At 44.5% G+C, this 27,276-nt stretch overlaps 1 protein-coding gene across 2 annotated transcripts; it reads left to right on the top strand.

The window, feature by feature from the left end:
* Positions 1-2,698: 2,698 nt before the first annotated feature.
* On the top strand, positions 2,699-11,125 carry LOC123092283 (membrane steroid-binding protein 2). Of its 2 annotated transcripts, none has more exons than XM_044514006.1 (2): positions 2,699-3,243; positions 8,064-8,497. In XM_044514006.1, the coding sequence occupies exons 1-2, from the start codon at positions 2,894-2,896 to the stop codon at positions 8,323-8,325; spliced, it is 612 nt and encodes a 203-aa protein (XP_044369941.1). In that variant the 5' UTR covers positions 2,699-2,893; the 3' UTR covers positions 8,326-8,497. The 2 variants fall into 2 exon arrangements, with proteins under 2 accessions (XP_044369941.1, XP_044369942.1); XM_044514007.1 differs by lacking the exon at positions 8,064-8,497 and adding an exon at positions 10,580-11,125 and having other exon boundaries at positions 2,721-3,243.
* The last annotated feature ends 16,151 nt before the right edge of the window (positions 11,126-27,276 follow it).

The following is a 27,276-nucleotide window of genomic DNA, read 5'->3' as shown; positions in this document are numbered from 1 at the left end:
CACAAATGATTAACCTCGCCTCTTATTCACGTGGTGAACTTACATGAGTAGAAACATGGTGCTGAAGCAAGAAGAGAAGACCAGTTGGAGGTAGAAGAAGGTGTGGCAGCACTCGGATGCTCATCCAACGGTCACGAAACCGACTGGATGTGAATCATTTTCCAGCCCACTGACACGCAGGTGTGAAAGTATGTACATCCATTAGGGAGACGTAGATCTACCCGTCTACGACCGTTAAACGGAAAACGTTCGATAGAGAAGTTGTGTAAAACGGTGAGATGAAGCTGGTGGTCAAAGGAAATTTCAAATGGTCTACCGGGTGCGAAGATTTTGCCAAAATACATTGGTTTTCATAACATGTTCACATGAACACGTTAGTGTGGTATAATAGGAGATGTAGATCTACTCGTCCACGATCATCGAAACATAAACGTGCAACACGAAAATCGTGTGAAATAGCAAGATGAACCTAGTGGTCAAAGGGAATTTCAAATGCTCGACTGGGTGCGAAGATTTTGCCAAAATTCATCAATTTTCATAACATGCCAACATGAAACGTTTGTGCGTGGTATAACATGAGATGTAGATCTACTCGTCCATGATCGTCTAAACATAAAACGTGCAACATGAAAGTCATGTGAAACAGCGAGATGAAGCTAGTGGTCAAAGAAAATTTCAAACGGTCAACTGGGTGCGAAGATTTTGCCGATTTTTCTCTCTAAAATCTCCAAACATTAGCATGAAATTCAAGATATACAATTCAAGAAATTAGAAACCGGTCATCTGGACGGAACAACATCATTAATGTGCATCTATTTTTTTGTAGATCTTATTTCGAATTGAAGTGTCGTTGTGTAGCTTAGAAGGTATCATGTGAAAGTGATTAGGGAGGTGCTGCATCGTCGGGCCTGGCTCATGCTTGATTCGAGCATTCCTCCGTAGCCACGCCCAGAGATGCTTTGAGTAGCGTGCGGTGCAAGCCCAATAATGTTTGCTCACAACCAAACAGGTCGAAAACAAAAAAAAGTTGCATCTAGCGGGTATGTATGGACTTGAGCAGATAGCCAAACACGCCCTTTTATGTTTTAGCGTAAAACAATTTTACTATCTTGCGGAACCCTTGTACAGGAGCACGAAACAACGCCAAACCAACAGAAAAAGAACCACATGACACATAAGTTAGCTAAAGTTGGTTTAGGTGATAATTTATGTAAGGTTTGGTTTTGTGTACCCCCAGAGTATATATTTGGAGATCCTCTCGAATGACATCCCTAGCTTCGTTTAAGTAATAGAGTGGCGGCATTGATCCTAAAAAAAAGCAATCCAAACAATGAAAAAAACAGAAAAAAAGTTATAGCTTATGCAAATCAGTATTCAACTTCTATGGCCCTTGAGCACACACTGCCCTGATTTACACATATTCGACTTTGGGGTCCTATTTGAGACGGATAAACCCAAAAATCTATAAACACTTGCAGGATCCATATAGTTCCCGTGTTATTTTCCGCCTAAAGCATCACTTATAGAATTCCAACATTGTGAGATTCTGAATTAATCTATAGTAGGCGATATTTCATTATAGTGTTTTATTCCTTTTATGTTTTCGAATTACCAGATGCAAATCAGTGCACACATGTTCTTCAGAATGAAAAAAGGGAAAAAACATTTCGTGCACTTCTTTTTTGAGAAAAACATTTCATGAACTTTTATCGGAAGAAAAATGTCCTTATGGGCCGGCTTTCCCGGCCGTAGAGTACTTGTTTGTGTCACCTATGGTTCCCAGGGCGAGCAGCACCGTGCCGGCGTGCCCGGCCGGTCTATCTTTTGGCAACTGAAGAATTACACTACTACCCACTTTTCCTCTCCATTTTAGTCTAAAAAAAAGACACCGCTAACACCCACACGTGTGGTAGGAATTAAATTCGTCCACACGTCTTATAGCACATAGACTACGCCATGTCACCGCATGCATGCATGTGAAAATCTTTTTGAATTTTCTGTTTTTAAAATGTTTTTATCTCTTAAATGAAAAATTCGACTGAAGATCCGTTTTCACCATAAAATCCCTCGCGACGAGATCTTCGAAACTAGATCTCGTATCAATATATTTCGATGAATTTTATTTTGGGGTTAAAAGTTGCCGTGTCTATTGCACATGAATTGCCATGATATGTTTCAGCTATTTTCTTCTACATTTAAAAGTAAATTTTGACATATTATAAAACAAGGAATTAAGAAACTAGACTTGTCATACACCATAAATTAAAATTGCCATGATACATGCACTTAAAATTGCCACGGTTCACACACAAAAAAAAATTCATGGTCAAAGTACTGGAATTGCCATTATCGAAAAACTAAAATTGTCATGATTTACAAACTAAAATTGCCACATGGCAACTTTAGTTTAAGCACTATGACAACTACAGTGTAAACATCATGACAATTTTTGGATAATTTTTTTTTTCGTCGAAACATATCAACATGGGGTCTAGTTTTGAAGATCTCGTCGATACGGATGTAATGGTGAAAACAGATTTTAATTCACTTTTTTAATTAGGAGATAAAACATTTTTAAGCTGAAAACCTAAAAAAATTCTGCTGATGTCATCTGTTCATATGTGGCAAATTGAGTGATGATGAAGACGTGTGGGCGATGTGCAAGCTCCCACATTTGTGGCCGTTAGTTTTTTCGGAAAAGAAAGGAAAAAAAAAGGGCCGTGCGGCGTGCGTTGCGACTCCGCCGGCTTTTCCCTTTCTTCCCAGGTCGCCGAGTCAACATCCGTCACCGGCGGCAGAACCACCCTGCGCACCTACCCCCGTTCCCCCGAAACCCAGCTACCCAGGCTTTCCCTCTGCGAGCCCCCTGAGCCCTAAGCTCCAGCGAGGCCCCATGGCGGCGCAGGGGATCGCGGACGCCGTGCAGGCTTACACCGGCCTCTCGCCCGCGGCCGCCTTCACCGTGCTGGCTCTCATGCTCGCCACCTACCTCATCGTCTCCACCCTCTTCGTCGCCCCAGACGCCGCCGCTTCGGCACCGGCGGCTCATCCCAAGCCGCCTCAGCAGCAGGAGCAGGGGACGGAGGCGGAGGCGGAGCCGGAGCCGTTCGTGCCGCCGTTTCCGGACCCTGTGCAGGTGGGCGAGATCACGCTGGAGCAGCTCAGGGCCTATGACGGCAAGGATACCGCCAAGTCCATCCTCATCGCCATCCGCGGTCAGGTCTACGACGTCTCGCGCGGGAGGTGAGGGTTATATTGTGTTCTAGTACCATTGTGCTGTGTTTTGGTCAGGGTTCAGTGTGAACAGATACGCGCATGAGCTGAGTTTAACATTGTAAATCATTCCAACCTTGAGTAACTAGACTAGACTATTTAAGATTATCAGTTAGAAGCAGTTCTACTATAAACAAAGCACGTTAATATGGAGTGGTAAAGAGCTGATCTAAGTTAGGAACAGATAAAAGCAAGATACCTAATGTGTGCTAGTAGCTGTAGGCAATTATCACAATGGTGACGTGGATAGTCCATTGAATTCTATTTGATTGAGATATGAGGGCCTGGATCTTTTTAGGTTGTTGATGTTATATTCCTAACGTAGGAGTCTCTTGCTGCCCTTCAATTGGTAGAGTGCAAAATGGTGAACTTCACACATGTAATGAGGATTTGAGCAATCCAATATGGTTCTATGGATTTGCTTCTTCTCAATAGATTTTGTTGTCACGGTGTTGCTAGACATTTGGTTATTCTTTAATGCTTAGACCGGGAGTTTAAGATGTACCTTGTGCATCTAAGCACCTGAGTATTTGATCAACTGGACTACAGTCAACGGACATAATAGACAATATTCAGTAGTCTTCAATGGCGGAGAATGGAACTTTATTGAGGTGGGGCAAACTCTTAACCCAAAATAAAAATAAAAATTGATGCAAAACCAACATAGATATAGAATTGCTTTGCATTATATTTTTCGTAGCAAACTTTTCATCTGCACGCTCTTCTTTGAAAGAATCCTTTATTTAATTTTATAAGGCAATCAAATAAACTAAAATCTTTTAGGATTCGAGTAGACGTGGCATTGTAATCCTATAGTTTATTTTCTTCTACTCCGGAGTTTTTTAAAAATTTAAAATCCTGCGGATGAAAGAAGCCCTTAGCAATTTGATACTCAGCACACCGATCTTTAGGCATTTATTAACTAACGGTTCAGAGAAGATTCACGGGAACACAACATGGGAGCCACTTGAGAAAGTTTATCCCGAAAACGAAGAACATCAGCGAGAGCCTGATACGCGCTGAACTCGCTCATCAGTCACCACGCCAGGTACAAAAACACCAAGGTTAGTGTGCACATGTCTAAAGATCATCAGTCACCACTATAGGAGTCTCTTGCTGCCCTTCAATTGGTGGAGTGCAAAATGGTGAACTTCACACATGTAATGAGGATTTGAGCAATCCAATATGGTTCTATGGATTTGCTTCTTCTCAATAGATTTTGTTGTCACGGTGTTGCTAGACATTTGTTTATTCTTGAATGCTTAGACCGGGAGCTTAAGATGTACCTTGTGCATCTAAGCTCCTGAGTATTTGATCAACTGGACTATAGTCAATGGACATGCTAGACAATATTCAGTAGTCTTTAGTGGCGGAGAATGGAACCTTTCTGAGGTGGGGCGAACTCTTAAACTAAATATAAAATAAAATTGGTGCAAAACCAACATAGATATAGAATTGCTTTGCATTATATTTTTCGTAGCAAAATTTTCATCTGCATGCTCTTGTTTGAAAGAATGCTTTATTTTATTTTATAAGGCAATCGTATAAACCAAAATCTTTTAGGATTCGAATAGACGTGGCATTGCAATCCTATAGTTTATTTTCTTCTACTCCGGTGTTTTTTAAAAATCCTGCGGATGAAAGAAGCCCTTAGCAATTTGATACTCAGCACACCGATCTTTAGGCATTTGCTCCCTCCGTCTCAAAATAAGTGTCATGTGGGGCCAGCCCTATAGGCGCAAGGGACCTGCGCGGGCCGGCCCTGCACCTGCCTAAAAATATGTCCTAGTTTAATTATAGTTTTTTTAGATTAGGAGTCTGGGTATTAGTCGGAAAGGTTTAGTCCCGTAGAAGGTTACCCTGCCAACACCCAATTGTAATAGGAGTCTGTAATCTGGTCTTGTAATTAGGCTATATATAGCCAGCCCTTGGATCAATAAACGCAAGCAAAAAATAACCTACAACCTCACCTCCTTGCTCCTGCGCCACGGCGCCCCTCCTCAACCCCGTTCTCCAACCATAGGCCGGCGAGGGCCTCGCCCTCGTCCTCCTACAACCCACGACTACAACCTGCGCGGCAATCAGCCAGGCCATGACAACTTGGTATCAGCTTCCTCGTCGATCCCAGCGGCCATGTCTCCGCCATCGCCGCCGGCGCCCCTGCCGCAAACCCTCGCAGACCTCCACGGTGTTACAAACTTCACAGCCGGTACTGTGTATATATACATGACCTGACTCAACCGACCAAGGAAACAACTCCTACACGGACTACTACTAGACACAAGTCCTTTTCCCTGTACAAACTAGTTTTCCATCATGGACTAGTCCTCGCACAAGACATGGACACTTACCTATAGCTAACTAACTAGCGTAGTCCAAACCGGACTGCTAATCACACGGCAACCTAGACTTGCGGCTAACTCAAGATTATTCCTAACAATCTCTCCCTAATCTTGACACACTTTTTCTTCCGTGCTTCTCCGGTCTTGGCTTGTTGATGATTCACCCCTTGTCGACTCATCCGCTCGCACCACAACAAGTCAAATTGCCGGCTAGATTGTTGCCAACATTCTCTCCCCAATTTTGACTTGCCGAATTTATGGATCACCTCAAATATGCCTTGGACTACCCAGCCTCGCTAGTAACCTGTGGAAAACACCACCCGGTGGACTACACCATCCACCCTAGCGAGATACATGCCGACTCCTTGTGGATCACAGCACCCCGTGCACTACACCATGCACTCCAGCCTCATGTAGAGACATGGCCTCATTGAAGAGACTCACCTTCACTGGTTTACCGCCCCCACATAGTTGAACTTGATCCTCTCGTCGAGACACACAGACGACCTGGGCTTCATCTCCAACGCCTCCTCACAGAGACGAGCACTTGGACATGACGACGACTGACCGACCGTGCTAACCCGCACGACTCCTTGACTCTAACTCCTGCGGACGACGATCTTGACGACTTTCCGGCACCGCACCTCGGCACCACTGCTCCCGTCAACGATCTTCTTCCACCGCCTTGCTGACGACAGCCTGTCGCCTCCCTCCATGTCGCTCCGACGAACGACGATCGCATGATCCTCCTTGGCGCTGCAGCACCCAGCGACAACATCGCCCGCCCCGAGGCGCTAGTCAGGTCGCCACCCCGGGGCAAGCGCGGCTTCAAATCGACCTAGCTCTGATACCAATTGTTGGAACTCGCCCACAGGATCGATCACATCAAATCACGATGAACACGCACACGCAAAAACTTTTGCCAAAGGCACGTGTCGTGCCTCTCTTTTTCTCCTTTTATTTTCTCCTTTTCTCACGATCTGATATTACATGACTCCTATACCCGCATATTTATATGCGTGAAGCTGGACAATCAGCCGGTACAAACCGACTCTGTATTAGACTACCTAATATAATCCTAGCCGGACTCATGACATGCCATGCAAGTCACGGCAAGTATACTAATCCTAACCGGATACTACAACTCACTGTTAGCACACCAGGACACCTAATCTAACTAGACAGAACTAGTTCTAGCTCTCCTCACGCGACTAGCTAGCTTAGGACCCAAACTTTTACATAAATCAAATGACTAATCAAGATTACTCTAACAATTAGAATCTGGTGAGTTAGGACAGCCTTGGGCTCTCGTTGATGGTGTTGTTACCTTCCAACAACGGGCTTATGTGCCACCCGCGTCGCCGCTGCTCGGGGAGGTCCTGGCTGCAGCCCATGATGCGGGCCATGAAGGTATCCAGAAGTCACTTCATCGTCTTCGCCGGGATTTCCATCTGCCGCAAGCAAGGGCAGCACTTCAGCAGTATATTCGTGCTTGTCAGGTTTGTCAACGCAACAAGACAGAGCAGCTTCATCCAGCCGGCTTATTGCAGCCCTTGACTGTCATCTCGTGTCTGGGAAGACATCTCCATGGATTTCATTGAGGCACTTCCGAAGGTGGGCGGCAAAAGTGTGATACTGACCGTCGTGGACCGTTTCTCCAAGTATGCGTATTTCATCCCCTTGGCGCATCCGTACACTGCGGAGTCCGTTGCTAAGGCCTTCTTCTCCAACATTGTCCGACTTCATGGGTTTCCCACATCCATCGTTTTGGACAGGTATGTGGTTTTCATTTCGGGCTTTTGGAAGGCTCTGTTTGCCGCCGCGGGGACGCGCTTGCACATGAGTTCAGCCTTCCATCCACAGTCTGATGGACAATCTGAGGCCGTCAATCGTGTCATCACCATGTACCTTCGTTGCATAACTGGGGATCGCCCCGGGCAGTGGCTCCAATGGTTGCCTTGGGCGGAATACTGCTACAACACTTTGTACCACTCAGCGTTGAAGGACACTCCTTTCAGGGTGGTTTATGGACGGGATCCCCCCTCATTGCGGGACTATACGCCGGGCGAGATTCGCAATCAGGCGGTGGAACGGCAGATCGTCGACCACGATCAGTTCTTACTCGACATCCGTGAGCGTCTCCTTCAGGCAGCACAACAGTACAAGCATTACTATGATGATAAGCATCGGGCCCTTTCTTTTGAAGTTGGAGAGTGGGTTTGGCTCCGTCTTCAGCACCGGCCGGCGGCATTCCTTGTAGGCGCCAAAGGGAAATTGGCTCCCAAATATTATGGGCCTTTCAAAGTCCTCGCTAAAATCGATACGGTTGCTTACCGTTTGGAGCTGCCCCCACGCGCCCGCATTCACAATGTCTTCCATGTCGGGGTCCTGAAGAAGTACCATGGTCCACCGCCGGAAGTTCCGCTGATGCTTCCACCTCTGTTTCAGGGTCGAGTACATCCAACCCCTGTCCAAGCATTGCGTGCTCGTATTGCTCGCGGTGTCCAGCAGGTGCTCATTCACTGGGAGGGCCAGCCGGCGTCTGCTGCTTCATGGGAGGATGTTACAACCTTCTGCGAACGTTATCCAAGCTTCCAGCTCGAGGACGAGCTGTTTCAGAATGGAGGGGGAGATGTCATGTGGGGCCAGCCCTATAGGCGCAAGGGACCTGCGCGGGCCGGCCCTGCACCTGCCTAAAAATATGTCCTAGTTTAATTATAGTTTTTTTAGATTAGGAGTCTGGGTATTAGTTGGAAAGGTTTAGTCCCGTAGAAGGTTACCCTGCCAACACCCAATTGTAATAGGAGTCTGTAATCTGGTCTTGTAATTAGGCTATATATAGCCAGCCCTTGGATCAATAAACGCAAGCAGAAAATAACCTACAACCTCACCTCCTTGCTCCTGCGCCACGGCGCCCCTCCTCAACCCCCTTCTCCAACCATAGGCCGGCGAGGGCCTCGCCCTCGTCCTCCTACAACCCACGACTACAACCTACGCGGCAATCAGCCAGGCCGTGACAATAAGTGACTCAACTTTTTACTAAAGTTAGTACAAAGTTGAGTCACTTATTTTGAGACGGAGGGAGTATTAACTAACGGTTCAGAGAAGATTCATGGGAACACTAAACACGGGAGCCGCTCGAGAACGTTATCCTAAAAACGAAGAACATCAGCGAGAGCCTGATACGTGCTGAACTCGCTCATTAGTCACCACGCCTAGGTACAAAAACACCAAGGTTAGTGTCCACGTGTCAGTCGTGCGTGCGTGGTGTCGACTCTGGCTCGAGCGAGGTTTCTGGAGCCTGGCGTTGTGTCGTGTGTGGCCTGCATGCGATTGGATCAAGCCGTGACTGGATCGAGCAAAGGCACCAGTCCGTGACGGCCCAATCAGGTGTCTAGGATTCACGGCCCAGTAAAAGGTTTCACCGTGACATTTAGCGATCAACTCGATATTTAGCGATCCGCTGATTGTATACGTATATACCTATTAAAAAATCCCAGAAATCAAGGTAGGGCGAGTGCCCCACCTCGCCATACCGCGTCCTCCGCCCGTGGTAGTCTGTACTCTCAGCTCTCACTCACTTTTCTACATGGGTTATGGTGGCAGTCTCATGTCGATTTTAGCTACAACAACAGGTTAACTGACTCCAGCGACAGTATTCAAGGTGTTCGTTCGTTAACACTGTAAATTTAATATCTCCAATAATCAAATGGAACTCTTAGAATGTAACTAAAATACAATGAATGTTTCGTCCTTAAACTACCCTTAAATGCAGAAAAGAGAGAGGTTTCAAGTAGACTGTCAAATAATAGAACATGTTGTGCTTAAAATTTTCTCTTTGAACCACTTCTGGGAGCTTTGAAGCTGTACTCCATTTTTCACGAAGACTATCCATTGGTATAATGATTTGATGGGGTGAAGTTTCCATTTGCAATCTGGCCAGGTGTTCATTTACAGTGTGTTAATATTAGGAAAATAACTACAACAAGTTTTGAGAACTGTTGGTTAAAACGTTATCATATTTATTGTGGACTGTATTTTAACTCTGCACCACTTTTTATACTATAGGCTCTGTGTATTTAATGTGATGTAGCACTTACTTCCTCTGTAAAGAAATAGTATATAGTGATGTAAAAGATCTTAGTATATTTCTTTACAGAGGGAATACTTCTTATCTCTAGTTTCTTCATTTCTTATAGTGCCAATGTTGTGTTGTTTGTATCCACCTTATTTCTTCAGAAGCACATGATTGTTGTCTTACTGATCATAATTATCATGTGCCATCTCTCCTTGTTTTGCTCCACGTTTGTCTGTGAGATATTCTAGTTGGTGAAATCATTTGGTACTGTAGTTTATTGTGGCATTGTTTGTCCCGATGTCTGCAATTAGCAGTACACTTGTACATGGCTAGTGTCGGTTACCCTTGAAGTCATTGTTTTGTTTAACTATTATTCATCCTACGAGTCTGCTGTTTCAGCAGACAGCAAGCATATTCGTATTCATTGCTGAGACTGTCTTGACTCTAGAGTTTCAAATATAAGTACCGCCAAGAAATTAGGTATATAGGTCTGAATCCTTGATCCAATCTTGTGCAAGGGGTGTCTTGTGGATCTGAGTTTCAAATATAAGCTCGGTACTTGTGCACTGTATTGGATGTTAATATTAGGTTGAACATGCTGTCCACATCTGCATGAGAAATCGAAACTGAATTTGTTTGTCACAAATAAGATATCTGTGTAGATGTATAATTCCATCTGACGACCACCATACAACTTGTAATGTCCTTGAGGTAGTTCTGGAAGTGGTAGGATCTTTCTTGTGTCATGGTGTGTATACAATGCTTTTTCTTGTGTCATGGAAGAGGTAGTTCTGGAAGTGGTAGGATCTTTCTTGTGTCATGGTGTGTATACAATGCAGACTGTTGATCATTCATGACTCTGTTGTCTGCTTTTTCTTGACCTCAGGCTGTTTTATGGACCTCAAGGACCATACTCCTTGTTTGCTGGGAGGGATGCATCTCGGGCCCTGGCATTGATGTCATTTGACCTTAATGACCTGACTGGAGACTTGGAAGGCCTGAGTCCAGACGAACTGGAGGTTTTACAAGACTGGGAAGAGAAGTTTAAAGAGAGGTACCCTGTGGTGGGTCATCTTCCTTGTGAGAAGGCAACAGCTGGTGCTCAGCCTGATCACGAGGAAGAGAAGGCCTAACTCTGTGTCTGGGTTCTTGTCTCGTTGCCTGTAAGTTCATGTCTCTTTTACTACTGGACTGTGAGCGGTAGAGAGATCTAATGCGCTGACAGGTGATGTTGTTTGTATGTATGTGTGCTGCATGAGTGTGTGTTACTGATGCACCTGCTTTACCACTGAATACTTTGGTTGGTGTGTGTAGTGAGTGGATAAGTGGGGGAATTTTGAGTGACAGAGAGACCTTGACGCTGAAAGGCCGTCCGTCCTTCGATGTGTATGCTCTCCTTTGCATTCGTGCCATAATCCAATTCATCATCGTATCGTATTGTATCTAAACGGCGATTTTGCTGGCAATTTAAGGGCCATGATTTTGCCTGCTCCGATTCTTCTAGCATTGTCGGGAAACAGCATCGGCATCATTTCCACTCCACCCATCATCAGATTCTTCGTCTAGTGTCTGCCATATTTTGCGTCTGCTCTACCCTAGCATTGGAATCTCGATGGACCCAGAGAGAAAAGAGTCGGCATGTCGCAGCGCTCTGCACCCGCTGCCACTGTTGTCTGGTCCCTTTTTCATGCGACGGGGCCCCAATTATACGGAGAGCCACGGGGTTATCGCCGCGGCGACGCAGTACGTGTCCGCTCTCGTGGTCGCAGCGGCAAATAATCGTGTTATCCGACTCCGAGGGAGGCCAGGCAGCAGGGCGGAGCAGAGCACATCCCTCCTCACATGGGGTGTCTGTCGACTGGTGGCACGTACGCTACGTGTAACAGGGGAGGGCAACGCAACGTTATCTATCCTTGGAGTTGGCGCGTCATGCATGTGATGTGAAGGCAGGGGCGATGGAGCCCTCTCCTCCATAATCTCGCCGCTGTGCTAGCCGTGCCGTGTCTGCTCGTGCTCCTCCCTCTCTTTCTTCCCTCTCGATCTCGAAACGGCGGGCAGAAGCGGCGGGCTCCGGAGATTTACGCCCAACTGTTTCCTGTCTTTCGCACGCCGACCTACCAGCCGTGCTCCTAGATATTTTCTCGTCTCTCGCTTCGTCGCAGATTTGGATTCGGTGATAGCAGAGCAGATCCAAGATCGAACCAAACGTGTAGCTGGGAGGAGGGACCTGTTCAGTTTTTCTTTCTTGCCGTTGCCGTGTTTGCCACAAATGTGAGGGGCCTGCTTTTCATTGTTGCTGCAAAATGCTGGAGCGCTAGCTCGTGGATATAAATGCAAGAGTTATTATTGCATGCATGCCCCCCCCCCCCCCCCCCCCCCCCCTGCCCTTCATTCTTGTGGCTCATGCTACCACTACCACAGCACAATATGGCGCTAGCTGGTTCACATAAGGGGATGATGCATGCATGCCCCTCGGAGGTTCATTTCCTTGTCCGGATCTACTACCTGGTAAGTATATGTCGACCCCAAACGTGTTTCATTCACGATTTGCTACAGCTGCGCAAGTGACATCTTTACAGGAGCACTGAACATGTCTGGCGCTCTCGGTAGGCTTCGGGAACTGATCTGCGCAAGTGATCCCTGCATTGGCAGCACTTCACCTCCATCGATTCTGGCCTTGATTTAATGTTCAGTCCCCAACTTCAAAATCGTGTCAAATGTCCTCCTCTAAACACTAGATTTTATCTTTTTTTCTAAATGTTTGCCCCTCAAGATTATTCCATTGATAACTGAAATCCGGCAATTCTAATGTTCAGCATTTGTCGAATATTGGCACCTAATTGATTGGTTACCAAATGGTATAGCCAACCTCACATCAAGATCAAATTATCAATGTTCGGCTTTGTCAGTTTTTCGCTTGGCAACAAATTGGGTAGCCAATTTTTAGTTTGAACCATTTAGAGTTGCATATGTTCATCAGATAGAAAGAAGAGTACGCCATCAAACATAGCACAACGCTGACGAACGACGTTCACAGAATACTAGCAATCCAATCATGAACAAGTAAGAATCACAAACATGCAGGAAAGCATACACCATACACCAAAGGAACTAGTTAAAAATTGGTAGCAAACCAAGCTTGCCCTTATCCTGAAGTTGTCATGGCCTATAAACACGGTCAAATATCTAATTCTACCATGCTCCTAGTTTTTTTGCGAGGTACCGTGCTCCTAGGTTTTCTTTTTGTGAGGTACCATGCTCCTAGGTTGCTCATAAGTCATGACAATTTAACAAATATAGCTAGTGTTTTAAGCGAAAAATTATCTCTTTGAGTAGAGCTTCTTTTTCTCCCCGATACATGAGTCTAAGCACCAGAAAATAGAGAAATTGTGTGTGTAAAAGAGAAGGTCAAAGTGTGACCATGCCTTCTTTGGCCCCCGGTATTGAGCTTCGGGGTGAAAGCCTAAGGCCTGGCCCGAGTGGGTTATACCTGCCAATGGTGATGTTTTTGCGTCGTTGCCTTGTTAAAGTCATTGTTCGGATATGCTCGTACTTGTTCTTCAAGGTGAAACACTAGAATCTGGCCCTGCTGGTTGGATCTGGTTATGATGACTCTTGACCATTGTTCCCTTACTAAAGGCAATGTTGTTGTAGAACATGGTTGCCATTGTGTAGTCAAGATATGGTTGGTGTGGATAGGATCATTGTTGCCGTTTGTAGATCACTGTTTCGACCGCTTTCGGGATTTATCTTTTTTTCTCGCTTAGGCATAGATTTTGTCTTGTATGACTTTACTCTTTTTTTCTCAGTGTGATTTTTGTGTGTGCGCGTTGGCATTGTGTGCATCCTAACTGTGCATTGGTCAAGTATGAGCTCATTGTGTTTGTATCCACTTGATGCTTCATTTTGAGTCAATAAAATTCACTCTTTGTCAAAAAAGATAACTTAGAGGCATGCATGGCTAAAACAACTTGACTTAAAGGCATGAAAGCTAGATAATAGACTATGCTAGAATGTAAGTAAACTTATCTAACATACAAACGGATACAATTCAGAACAACGAGACTGAGTACAAAGCTAAGTATTGAGCTAAGCAGCATAAAAAGAAAGTACTCAACAAAGTCTTTGTAACAATCACAGAGAAAGAAGGAAGGGGAAGTTCTTCGAAACACAGATGTTGGTGTGAAATCTGACAGACCCCTCTATAGGGTGTCACGACCAGCTGGAAAGCCCAACGCGGAAACAAGAGATAGATTTTACCCAGGTTCGGGCCCTCTCTCTAGAGGTAAACCCTACTCCTTGTCGTGCTGTATTGGATTGATGGGGTGTACAAGGTACATAGATGATCCCTAGGATCATATGTGTATCGGGGGATTGAATGTAAGGTACCTATCGGCTAGCTTGGCCTTGGTTTATGAATGGTACCGATGCCTAGGGTTACACGGGACCTAGTTGACTAAGGAGGTTAGAAATCCCTCTTGGATCCCCTCTCTTCTTGTCTTGGTCGTCAAGATGTCGAATCCTTCCTTCTAGAGAGCACATAAGTTGGGTTGGTGGTCAGAGCCATGCAATGGCCTTGGGGGCCTCGAACCGGCCTGCACTAGTAGAAAATGGAGCTTTAAAACCGGTTTGTAAGGGCCTTTACTGCCGGTTATGGAACCGGCACTAAAGTGTGGGCACTAAAGCCCTCCCCCCTTTAGTACCGGTTCGGCACGAACCGGCGGTAAAGTGCCACCACGTGGCGTGAGCTCACGCCCTGGTATGGGGGAACTTTCGGGTTCTATTCTCCTTCGTTTCCAAGTCAGCACTTGTTGTTTTCCTGATAATAGTAATATGTTAATCCTATTAACCCTCAGGAGTTTAGCTTGAGCATGAAGTCACACATTTCACCGTTTGAGTTTGAAACTATTATTCTAAAAAAACAGTAATTATTTAGTAACGCTAATATTTCTTGAATAAGTTTTAGTAACACTAATATTCTTGAATAATTATGTAGTAACATTAATACTTCTTGAATAAGTAGTTTGACCAGATTTAACCAATTTTTTTTAGAAAAACTAAAATTTGACCATGTCTTTTTTTCATTTTGGAATTTGAGGATTCTAAAAAATTCCAAACAGGCCGTAGGCGGTCTCCATCGGATGCGGATTTTCGTGCTGAATTTTTTGATATATTATACATTTTTTTCGACATCGTATGCAAAAGTTATAGCCATTTTACATTTTCCCTACACTTTTTGCAAAACATGTCCAAATTTAAGTTTTCAAATTTTCCTAACTAGTAGATGTAGTAATATAACTACCTCTCGAAAGATTTTATTTTCTGAAGTTTTTATTAATTTTTTTTATTTTTTCAAAACTGAAATGACGATACACCGGGGGGGGGGGTAGAGTTTGAAAATTGCCATATAGTGCCGGTTTGTGTCTTCAACCGGGACTATAGGTTAAGACTCTGTAGTGCCGGTTGGTGACGCAAACCGGTACTATAGGTTAGACCTTTAGTACCGGTTTGTGTCACAAACCGTCACTAAAGGGGCTCGTGGGGCCCTGGCCTGACGCCAGCCTGCCACCACCCCTTTAGTACCGGTTCGTGCATAGCCATTCGAGTGGCATGAGGCACCCTTGGGCCGTAACACCGTCAACATACGAATTATAGTTAGTAAAGGGATGCGAATAAATAGTGCAATGTGTTTACTCTAGTTCAAACTATTGGCGTAGTTCTACGTCTGGGTTGGAGAGGCTGAGCCACAACTCTGAGTACACACAAGTCTTCACCTTTTTCTCCTTGATCTGAGTTCCTCGGAACTCACCAAATCACTCAAGGTATGGTGATCTCCGGACTGGCACAACTTGTTCTTTGGTGAATCCACGCGTTGGATGCTCTTGAATGAATCCTAACTATCTAGAGGATGCATAGTCCTCAAAAGTAACAAGTCATGTTAGGCCGCGTTCGGATTCCCTCCGCTCCGCGGCTCCGCGCCGGAGCGGAGCGGCAATCCAGTTATAATCCGCGGAGTTGATTAAACGCTGCTCCGCGCGCTCCGCTCCGCGGAGGATGGCCGAACAGGGCCTTAGTCTTCATTCAAGTTCTTCGGTGATGCTCAATCACTTAACACTTTTATGCTTTGGTTCCTCGCTAGGATTTCTCTCAAATCTTTGGGGGGGGGGGGGGCAGGGTTTCTCAGAGAACGCTTGTCCCACATTCACTTGGAGCAGCCAACCACAAATGGTTGGGGTAGGGTGGCTATTTATAGCCTGCAAGAAAATCCATGGTGGTTGATATGACCACTCGAGGTGCACATGCCAACGTACATGCGACACATGGCTAACAATGGAATTTCAACTAGACCACTAAACAAACTTGGGCGGCAAGTTTTCCAACTCTTCAACGATGACTTTTTAACCCGCCTATCCCGAAGGTTTAACTTCGACAATGAAGCTAAATGATATGCTTCGAAAGAGATTTCCAAGTCTACACCCACTGGAGAGTTAGGTCCGATTGAGCTAGTACATGAAGGCTGCAATCTTGCTTTCACTTAGACCCCCCCCCCCCCCCCTAATAGTATGGTTTGTCTATGACTCAAACAAAGAATAAAGAAACTTGTAAACCAAAGTCTACACACTAGCTTTCAATTCCTCACCAGGCATTCTCAAGACTATAATGTTCTCACAACATTTTTAGGGGGCGTCACCCATTGATTGGACCAAATCCCCGGGGACTACAATGTCCCTTAACTATTTTGTCATTAATCATCCAGAATTCACAATGGGGCACTAGATGCACTCACAGCCTCGCTCGACCAAAAGTCATAGTCAAACCTAGTTAAAGGACTATATGGATATCATAAGTATACACCAACCCATCACATGGCTATGTTGTTTTTCACTACTATAACACCTAGGCCACTCATAAGTCATGAGAATGTAACAAATAAGACATGAAATGTAACAATATACCCATTGGATTGGCACAAGTAACATGCTATACAACTCTAACTATAAACCTTGATTCACACCATGAGAACCAAAAAGAGGAATACATATCTAGCCGTAAATAGTAGCTTGAAGTACTGTTAACAACAAATTTTGAATCTGGCATTAGTTCACAACTGTATTTATATTATTATTTTTCTCGGCGTGTGAATCAAATTAGTTTTACATGGTCATGTCATTCCACTAGAATTTGAGTGAAATGTCTTGTTGCTATAACGTTAGCCCGTTGAAGCTCGAAACGACGATACCACTCCATATTAAAGTCTTACTAGATATGCTTTCCCCTGCAACGCTTATAGTAGCACACAAACCATGGTGGTGACAAATGACATGGAACCTACATGTTTTTCTCAAGAAAGTATCCCGTGCAAAGTACCACTCAGTGAAATATGAAAACACAAACATGGACTATCAGATATGGAATATGGACTTCTGATCGAACCCTGTGTTTTTTATACAAACAACCACATGGCTGCTTATGGTTTTGCACAAAGCCTGGTATTTTCTTGTGAAATACATGAAATGGGTGGGTGGGTGACCCAATCCTTGGATTGCAGATCCATTGGTTCACGTTTGAGTTTTCGGGTTTCCACCGGGAGGCAGGTTTCCATGGCATACTTTCTCTTCTCGTTTTCTCGTATAAGGCCCACTGAACAAGTATCGCGGAATCATTTACAAAGCTACAAATTTGTTAAAAAAGGTTCAAAGCAAAAAACTTAGGGAAATAAGGAGAATTCATAAAACCGGAAGAAAACACAGACCAACTCATTTAAGACTAGATGAAATTAATATCAAAACATATGTTTAAATCAGAAAGTTTATATGCCAGCGAACTCCTTAATTTTAATAAAAATAGAAACATATGTTTGAATCATGATGTCTGCAAGTAGTCTAAAGGACCATTTGTTTATTAAATTGAGGCAAACGATGGTTCCTATAGCAATATTTGGTACCTCTTTTTCGTCCCGTCCCATGCAAAGGTAGAACTTTTAGTTGAAGGCAACAGAAAGCAGATCAACTTGTAGGAAACGTAGAGTTGTGCAATAGGTAGGCTCGATGGTCGTCACTCAGTGCTAAACATTTTATAGAAAAGAAGTGCCCACAGATAGAACAATATCAGTTCCCCCTCCGCTATTCTTTCCTTTTTGAGAGTGAGCAATGCGGCTTTCGATAGTCGGTAGCGCACTGAAACAACCGCGGAAAGGTTTTGTACTTTCATCTCCATATATATACTTATATGTGTGCCATGATCTCCATCGAATATAAATTAGGTACGCTGCCAGCACAACAGCTAAAATGAAACCAATGCAGCTAGCAGTTCTCAAGACAGGTTATAAAATTCTCTAAAAAAAAGACAAGTTAGTAATTTTTTTTAAATGTCTAGACAAGAAGGCTCCAGCTCCAACAATAAGTGTTGGATCTAGAGCTGATTGGTGTTTTTGATTCCCATCCGTCTATCCATCATATGCATGCATGAACTCGACACGCACCGTATTTCTTATAACTCTCATGATCCTCGCCGATGCTTGCCTACTTTAGGAGACACCATTTTTTTTTTTTGAAACAAGGCAAAAAATTTGCCATTTTCATTGAATAAGAAGGAGTATTAGGGGTCTTGGCCAAAGGCCAAATACAATGTATCACTCTCGTGGCATGATATTACATAAATGTTTCGCACCGGCCAGACACCATAGCGTCATCTCGGCATGATATTAGGAGACACCATCACGGTGCATGATTTGGGCGAGCCTAGTTGGCAGCAACATGGCATCATCAGACCCATGCACACACGGATTAAAAATTGCGTGCATGAGCACGGGTACAGACAGACAGTTCATATGCAGGTCTGATAGGGCAATCATTATACAAGTGTCTAGCGTGATCATGATGCTCCCTCTTTCGTGGTTTCAATCATAGCTAGTAGTACTCCATGTACCAGGGTGGATGCCATATATACAACCGAGTGATCAGCTAGCTAACCGATGCCATATATGATTAGGAGCGCATTTGTCGATGATCACTTCCCGGCCGGCCTTTGCGCGCATATCCTCGTCACCGATAGCTTAGCTCGTGTGCATGCAGTTGCACGCTGCATTCCAGTTTAGAGACGAGCTAGCTGTCTGCGAGGTGCATGCGTGTGTGCGTGCAGTGCCAAACGCTAGCCCAACACCTCCCTTCACCAGCGCGTTAGCTTCCTGCTTGATTCTTATTCTGTAGGGTGTAGGTGCGCTCATCTGTTTCTCCTGAGTTCAATTTATCAGCATAATAACTATATAAGTATGATTGAACCCAACTAACTTAGACAGTGTTCATGCGTCCGGTACTCAAAATAAAAGAAAAGATAGGCTTATTACAGATGCCAGTTTCATGCATGGAGATGTCCAAGCTGCGCGACGACGCCTCATGTTGATTGACGACCACGGAGGCCGGAAAGGTGGAGAGCTTGCTGAACGGGGGTAGGGCGGCGGCCCTAGGCCCTTGATGTTGCAACTGTTGCATAGTTTCTAGTCACGAACACATGGAGACTAATTGTCTGCTTTTGAAAAGTTTTGTTTAGGGAAGTGTGTGTTCTCAATCCCTTCGTCAATCCCTTCGCTCCCCAGGTCGCTCCCGCGGCCGGCTAGGGAGCAAACCCTAGCTGTCGCCAGCGCAGTCCCGTCCGTCCTCCCCTCCCCTTGCCGCCGTCGGCAGATATCACCGGGCGAAGCCCATGCAGCTCCCCCCCCCTCCAACTTAGGCATGGCCGGCACGGGCCATCCGCTCCGGCAGGAGCTTGGCCCGGCGCTCATGCGGCTGGTGCGCTGGCAAGGGTGGATGATACGTGTTCAACGTATCTATAATTTTCGATTGTTCCATGCTATTATATTATCTGTTTTGAATGTTTTATATGCATTAATATGCTATTTTATATTATTTTTGAGACTAACATATTAACCTAGAGCCCAGTGCCAGTTTCTGTTTTTTCCTTATTTTTGAGCTTCGCAGAGAAGGAATGCCCAATGGAGTCCAAACGGAATAAAACTTTCACGGTGATTTTTCTTGGACCAGAAGACACCTAGGAGACTTGGAGATCAAGTCGGAAAAGCCATGAGGCGGCCACAAGGGGAGAGGGCGTGCCCCCAGCCTTGTTGGCCCCTCGTGACTCCCCTGACCTAATTCTTTGTCCTATATATTCACATATATCCCCAAACCACCAGAAGCATCCACGAAAACACTTTTTCACCGCCGCAACCTTTTGTACCCGTGAGATCCGATCTAGGGGCCTTTTACGGCATCCTGCCGGTGGGGGATTCGATCACGGAGGGCTTCTACATCAACTCTATTGCCCTTCCAATGAAGAGTGGTTAGTTTACCTCAAACCTATGGGTCCATAGCTAGTAGCTAGATGACTTCTTCTCTCTCTTTGATTCTCAATACTATGTTTTCCTCGATGTTCTTGGAGATCTATCCGATGTAATCTTCTTTTACGGTGTGTTTGTCGAGATCCGATGAATTGTGGATTTATGATCAGCTTATCTATGAATATTATTTGTATATTCTCTGAATTCTTATATGCATGATTTGATATCCTTATAATTCTCTTCGAATTATCGGTTTAGTTTGGCCAACTAGATCGGTTTTTCTTGCAATGGGAGAAGTACTTAGCTTTGGGTTCAATCTTGCGGTGTCCTTTACCAGTGACAGTAGGGACAGCAAGGCACATATTGTATTGTTGCCATCGAGGATAAAAAGATGAGGTTTACATCATATTGCTTGATCTATTCCTCTACATCATGTCATCTTACTTAATGCGTTACTCTATTCTTCATGAACTTAATACTCTAGATGCAGGCAGCGGTCGATGTGTTGAGTAATAGTAGTAGATGCAGGCAGGAGTCGGTCTACTTGACACGGACGTGATGCCTATATTTCATAATCATTGCTTTAGATATCGTCATAACTTTGCGCTTTCTATCAATTGCTCGACAGTAATTTATTCACCCACCGCATTTTTTGCTATCTTGAGAGAAGCCTCTAGTGAAACCTATGGCCCCGAGTCTATTTTCCATCATATTAGTTTCTGATCTACTATTTTGCAATCTTTTACTTTTCGATCCATAAACCAAAAATACCAAAAATATTTATTTTATCTTTTGTTTAGTTTCATCTATCTCTATTAGATCTCACTTTTGCAAGTGACCATGAAGGGATTGACAACACCTTTATCACATTGGGTGCAAGTTGTTTGATTGTTTGTGCAGGTATTGGTGATTTGTGTGTTGTCTGTTGCTGGATTGATACTTTGGTTCTCTAACTGAGGGAAATACTTATCTCTACTTTGTTGCATCACCCTTTCCTCTTCAAGGGAAAAACCAACGCAAACTCAAGAAGTAGCAGGAAGAATTTCTGACGCCATTGCCGGGGAGATCTACGCCAAGTCAAGACATACCAAGTACCCATCATAAAACTCTCATCTCTTGCATTACATTATTCGACATTCGCCTCTCGTTTTCCTCTCCCCCACTTTTAAAACGATTTTCAAAAAGATTTGTCTTTTTATTTGCCATTCTTTCCGTTCGTCTTTTCGTTTGCCTTTATGTCTTACTTGGTTCGTTTGCTCGTTCGCTTGGTATAATTGTGTGTTTATTGAAAATCAAAAACCAAAAAGTTTTTGGATCCTCATCCACTTGCTAACCTTTTTAAGAGATCCAATTATGATGAACCAATTGCTAGTGAGTTGAGTGCACTAGATTATCTTTATGAGGTCTTGCTTGAAATCCGTGACTCTGAAAATTGTGATGAAGTGCTTTATGAAGTGATTCACGATAGATCTTTGAATAAAAAACATGATTACAATGATGTTATTATAAATTTTATTAATGTCAATTGTGTTAATAATATGCAAAACTCCAAGCTTGGGGATGCTATTTTTGCTATGTCCTCTACTTATTGCACTGATCATGATTGGGGTGATAATGATTCTTATGATCTTGAAAATATTTTTAAGCCTCATGATGAATATGTTTGCTAAAATATTGAAAGTGGGTTTGGAAGAGTGTCAACTTTAGAAAATAATGATCCCACTATTTTGGAAGAGTGTCAACTTTGCATGCATGTGGATCGTGTTGAGAATATGTTATGTGATAGCTATATTGTCGAATTTGCTTATGATCCTACATGTAATTATTATGAGAGAGGAAAATATGATTGTAGAAATTCCCATGTTACTAAATTTCCTCTCGTTATGTTGAGATTGCTATTGTTTCTTTTTTCTTCCTTGCATATGCTAGATCTTACTTGTCTTGCTAATTTGTTTTCCTATAAAATGCCTATGTATAGGAAGTATGTTAGACTTAGATGTGTTTTTCACATGCTACATGATGCTCTACTTGTGTTTCAATTGCTATCTTTCATGTGAGCATCATTAAAATTATCAACGCCTAGCTAAAAGGCTTTAAAGAAAAACGCTTGTTGGGAGGCAACCCAATTTATTTTTTGTTTTTGCTCCTGTTTTGCTTTGAATAATTCATCTAGCCTATGGTTAGATATGGTTTTTTGTTTTAATTAGTGTTTGTGCCAAATAAGACCTTTGGGATGGCTTACGGTGATAGTTGTTTTGATCTTACTGAAAAACAGAAACTTTTGCGCCCAGGGAAATAATTTTCATAATTCACTGAAGCGTGCTTTTGATCTGAATCTTATTGAACAAAATTGGTAGACACATTTCCCAGGTTATCCTAATTTTCCAGAAATTTTGGAGTTACAAAAGTATTCGAAGTTTCCAGATTGCTACTGACTGTTCTGTTTTCGGCAGATTCTATTTTCTATCACTAGTGCAGGATGCTGCTAACGCGACACTACGGTCAGAGACCCTTTGACAAAACTGTGTGCGATGCATTAATCAAAAACGGTGGTGTAAAAAACCCATCAAAAAAGGTGTAGAATGTTTGCGATGACGGATGCATCAAACACGATTCATATTTTAATTCCGTGTGTGATGTAGGGCATACGGTTTAGTGCAATTAACTGTTTGCGATAAGGAGCAATAAAAGAAACGGCCAGCCAGATAAAGGTGTGTGCGATATACGGCATGCGGTTCACTCGGATGAATTGTTTGTGTTGAGACAAGAGACCATAAACGGTTCAATATAATAAGATGTGTGTGACATGCGGCAAACAGGTCTATAATCAAAAATGTGTGCGAAGACCGATAATAACACAGACGATTGCTGCTAATAAGACGTGTGTGCTATGCGATGGGATTGCATACAGAACAACAACATATATTTATACACACTTATAAGGACATGGTTGCATAACCAAATTAAACATCCACTTACATAGGTGGCTACTACAACCATGGCATTTGCACACACCAAAGTAAACTATTACATGCATAATTACATAGGTGGCTACTACACACATGCCATTTCCACACACCAAAGTAAACTATATACTACATGCATGATTAACTAGCATAAACGATCATCTGATCATCATCTACTGCTTGTGACACTTGCTCTGCTTGTGGCTCGATCCGGACTCGTCAATTTGAGTAACGAGGCACTTCCTCATGTCAACGATCCACCTATGCATCTCATAGCATGTGTACACGCTCTTGGCCGCGATCCTGAGGTTAGGTTCATCCAGTCGCCGCATCCAGACCCTGTACTAGGATACGGGACTCACTACAAAAAAATACACTTCCGTGATGATACGTGTTTGTCACAGTAGGTCGCATTTTTTGTCATGCATGTACATCCATGATGATTTTATGACAGAATCAAGATAGTCATACCTGTGCTATTGTAGAAGTGTTCCATGACATTACCAAAATTATCATCACGTAAGTGTCCACTTCCATGACGATAAATCACGCGTCACAAAAGTGCTTTTGTCAAGGGTGACCGACACGTGGCATCCACCGTAACGGAACGCAGTTAAGCTATCAGGTTGGATTTTGGATCTGATAACCCGTTAACAGCCTGGACCAATGGGGATTTTCCACATGTAAAATCATCATTGGCTGGAGGAAACACGTGTAGGCTCATCGTTGGGACAGATGTCATCCCCTCATTGGACAGAAGGCGCCTATGATACGTCGACACGTGGCATGGCCCAACAGAGGCCCATTCCTGTGAAAAGGCCGACCCATTTGACTTGGTCAAAAGGTGGCGGGCCGGCCCATGGAAAGCCTGTTAACGGCATGTTCGCATATAGCCCATTTACAGCCCGCTAACCCAAGGCCCGTTACGCCCTATCCGAATTAGGCCCAATAGCATCATCTGGGCCATCCAATATGATTCCAGCCCGTTTTCACTTCTGGCCCATGTATGGCCCATGACGTCTTTCGGCCCATATGAGGCCCTTTGTAACTCTTGGCCCATTAATGGCCCGTGGTGAAACTGGCCCGCAATGAACAGTGCATCACTTTATACCCATTAACGGCCCGTGGTGAAACTGGCCCGTAATGAACAGTGTATCACTTTATACCCATTAACGGCCCATTATTCCATTGGGCCGTTTCCAGCCCATGTTATCTTTCGGCCTTCTCAGGGCCCATTTATTCTTGGGATCATTTCCAGCATTCGGTTACTTACGGCCCATTACTGTCATCTTCTGCTTGTGGGCCATATTTAGCCCGTTGTTACAATCGGCCCGTTTGTGGCCCGTTAATACGTTGGGTCGTTTTCATAGCGTCATCAAATATGACCTATTAACGACGAACCGTTATGGTCGGCCCATGAACAGACGATTCCAACTATAGCCCGTTTACGACCATAATGCGGTCTGTTATTGGCCCATGTTTGGCCGATCGATAGGCCGGCCCATATAATGCCCATTGATGATACGGCCTGTAGAAAGCCCATTGTGTCTACGGCCCGTAGAAGGCCCATTGTTTCTACGGCCCGTAGAAGGCCCATTGTTTCTACGGCCGGTAGGAGGCCCAGTGCCACTACAGTAAGTATGTAGCCCATGGTTATTGTGGCCTAGTTTTAAAAAATAGGTTATTGCGGCCACTAGCAACCACGGAAAAAGAACTGCACTGACTACAAGCTAACAAATAAACAAGACAACAAGGAAATAAATAAGCAAGCAACTTATGCTAGGCTATCATGGCTATTACACATATTACATCCACTGGGCATCAGAGTTCGCCATCAGTGCAAATATAGGGAACAAAGCAGCATATAAACGCCACAACAAAACAAATCTAGAACTGAAACCACTTCAGAAGAGCTCAAGAAACAATATCCTGGGTATCTATAATGCTGGCAAGATGCTTAGTAAGCTTATTAACTTTCTCTTGTTTGGCTCTTAAATCCTCTAGCGCTTGCTGTTGCACAAGAAAGTACGCATCTGAATTCTGCAGGGACTTCCTCAGTCCTTCGGCTTCTTGTCGCAACACAACTGACTGATGCCTTTCAGCTTGTAGCTGAGACTGAAGAAGCCGAAGTGATTCAGGCAGCGAGTTCGAATAGCTTGTGCCCGCGGTACTGGCCAGTAACTCGAACACTACATCAACGCAGGACTGTGGGGTTTTCTCACTATCTACAAGATCATTTTTATCACCTTTCATGGAGACTGTCGGTGTCAAAACCGGCGGATCTCGGGTAGGGGGTTCCACGCAGTGCGTCTTAGGATCAATGGTAACAGGAGACAAGGGACACGATGTTTTACCCAGGTTCGGGCCCTCTCGATGGAGGTAAAACCCTACGTCCTGCTTGATTAATATTGATGATATGGGTAGTACAAGAGTAGATCTACCACGAGATCAAGGAGGCTAAACCCTAGAAGCTAGCCTATGGTATGATTGTTGTTGTATCTCTATCGACTAGCCTGGCCCCGGTTTATATAATGCACCAGAGGCCTAGGATAACAAGAGTCCTAGCCGAATACGCCGGTGGGGGAGGAGTCCTTGTCTTGATCGCCAAGTCTTGTTGATTCTTCCTTGTATGCGGCAGCTGTCCGGACTGGCCCATGAGTATACGGCCATGGGGGTCCTCGGCCCAATCCAACTGATCGGGAGACGACGCGTTGAGTACCTCCTAGTCCAGGACACCGTCAGTAGCCCCCTGAACCGGTCTTCAAGTTAGGGACGCTCCTCGATTCTTCCGAACTGTTCTTCATCTTCGGTTGCCAGTCTTGAAAACTGGTTCAAGAAATCTTCTCATCTTCTATCTTGAGGATCGCCGAAATGCAGTCGACGAGTTTACACATTGGGTATCCGAGGAGCACCTTTAAGTTTACGGCCTTTGTCAATGCCTTGTTATTTTTATGCCATGCCTCGGGTTTGAGGTTGTTCCCGGGCGGCAACGTCCTCTTGCGTCTGAGCTCCAACGCCGGACTACATTCAAGGTATCTTTTGCAGCCGAGCACCAATGCCGCACTGCTTCCCAGCTCTAACGCCGGACGGTATGCGAGCTCCAACACCGGACTATGTATCCGAGCTCCAACGCCGGAAGTGCCCTCTATGGAGCCAGCCACTAGCGTCCGAGCTTTACGCTGGACTGCTTCTGAGGTGGTGCACCACCCCGAATGTGGGCCGATTTTTGTCAATATTTTTGATTGGTGCCAGTAGCCCTCAAGATGGGTATCGGTCTAAAACCCGAGATGCACATGAAGGATGACATAAGACCGCTGATCCCCGTAGCCGCTGAGACTCATGTTGATTTGCAAAATCGGTATGAGGATCAAGTCCTAGCTCGGCAGAATACTTCGGGACACAAAAAGCGGCGTGCTCAGTCCTCGAGACTCAGGTTGGGTGCGGCCGACCAACTTGAGGATCAAAATCTCCTCGGAAACTGTATTGCACTTAAAATTTTCTGCATAGAACAGGCAATGCAGTAGCCCCCGAGACACTGGTCGGGTGGCAACACCAGATCAGGGGATCGATGTGCCCCTTTAGTATTTGTAAATAATAAGCCCGAAGCCCAGTAGCCCCCGAGCCTTAATGCGGGCACGGGAGGCCGAATTAAGGATCGATATCCATAGTAAAATCACAAAATATGTGTAATGACTCTATGTATCCAAGTACTTTACGTCATTAATGCTCGGATCCGCATTGTACAAAACTTTGTTGACCGACCATCGGCTTCCACCTCCTCGACCAATAGCCGAGGAGTGTTTGTCCTTACTTTATAAAGCCTTTATGAGGGCAAAGATTTACAACAAACAAGGCAACCTGGCCATACGGTTTTATAAACAAAGGTACGCGGAGAGACATGTTATATTACTGCTTAACAGAAGAAATGTCTTCCAAAGAAAATAGTCCGACTATCGGTTCCTTTCTTTGGTTGTCATGCTAAGCATGATCATGAAACCTCAGCCCCAATGTAAGAGCAAAATATCGAGGATTTAGTTTGAGAGGCCAGTTAATAGCCCCCGGTAGTGTTCGGCGACAGTCGAGGTCAGGCCGTAAACACTTCGGCCGTTGTTATGAATGGCCCGTCGTTTAACGCCGTCATCGGATTGCCGACCAGTTTACGCTTATTGTGGCAGTCAGTTTTCGGCTTTCTCCACTGAGGTGCTTAACCATGTGAGCTGGAAGCACAATCGTAGTGGTTCTCCCTTTGCACACCTAGCCGAACAAAGCGGAACATAGGAGGCA

The sequence above is a fragment of the Triticum aestivum genome, chromosome 4B, assembly GCF_018294505.1.
Source record: "Triticum aestivum cultivar Chinese Spring chromosome 4B, IWGSC CS RefSeq v2.1, whole genome shotgun sequence".
Taxonomy (NCBI): Eukaryota; Viridiplantae; Streptophyta; class Magnoliopsida; order Poales; family Poaceae; genus Triticum; species Triticum aestivum.
This window is presented reverse-complemented; position numbering and strand designations above follow the sequence as displayed.

Bases quoted from the DNA above. Each gene is read 5' to 3' on its own strand.
- LOC123092283 (XM_044514006.1), top strand. From the start codon at position 2,894: ATGGCGGCGCAGGGGATCGCGGACGCCGTGCAGGCTTACACCGGCCTC. The intron at 3,244-8,063 runs GTGAGGGTTATA...CCTCTGTTTCAG, and splicing joins TACGACGTCTCGCGCGGGAG to GGTCGAGTACATCCAACCCC.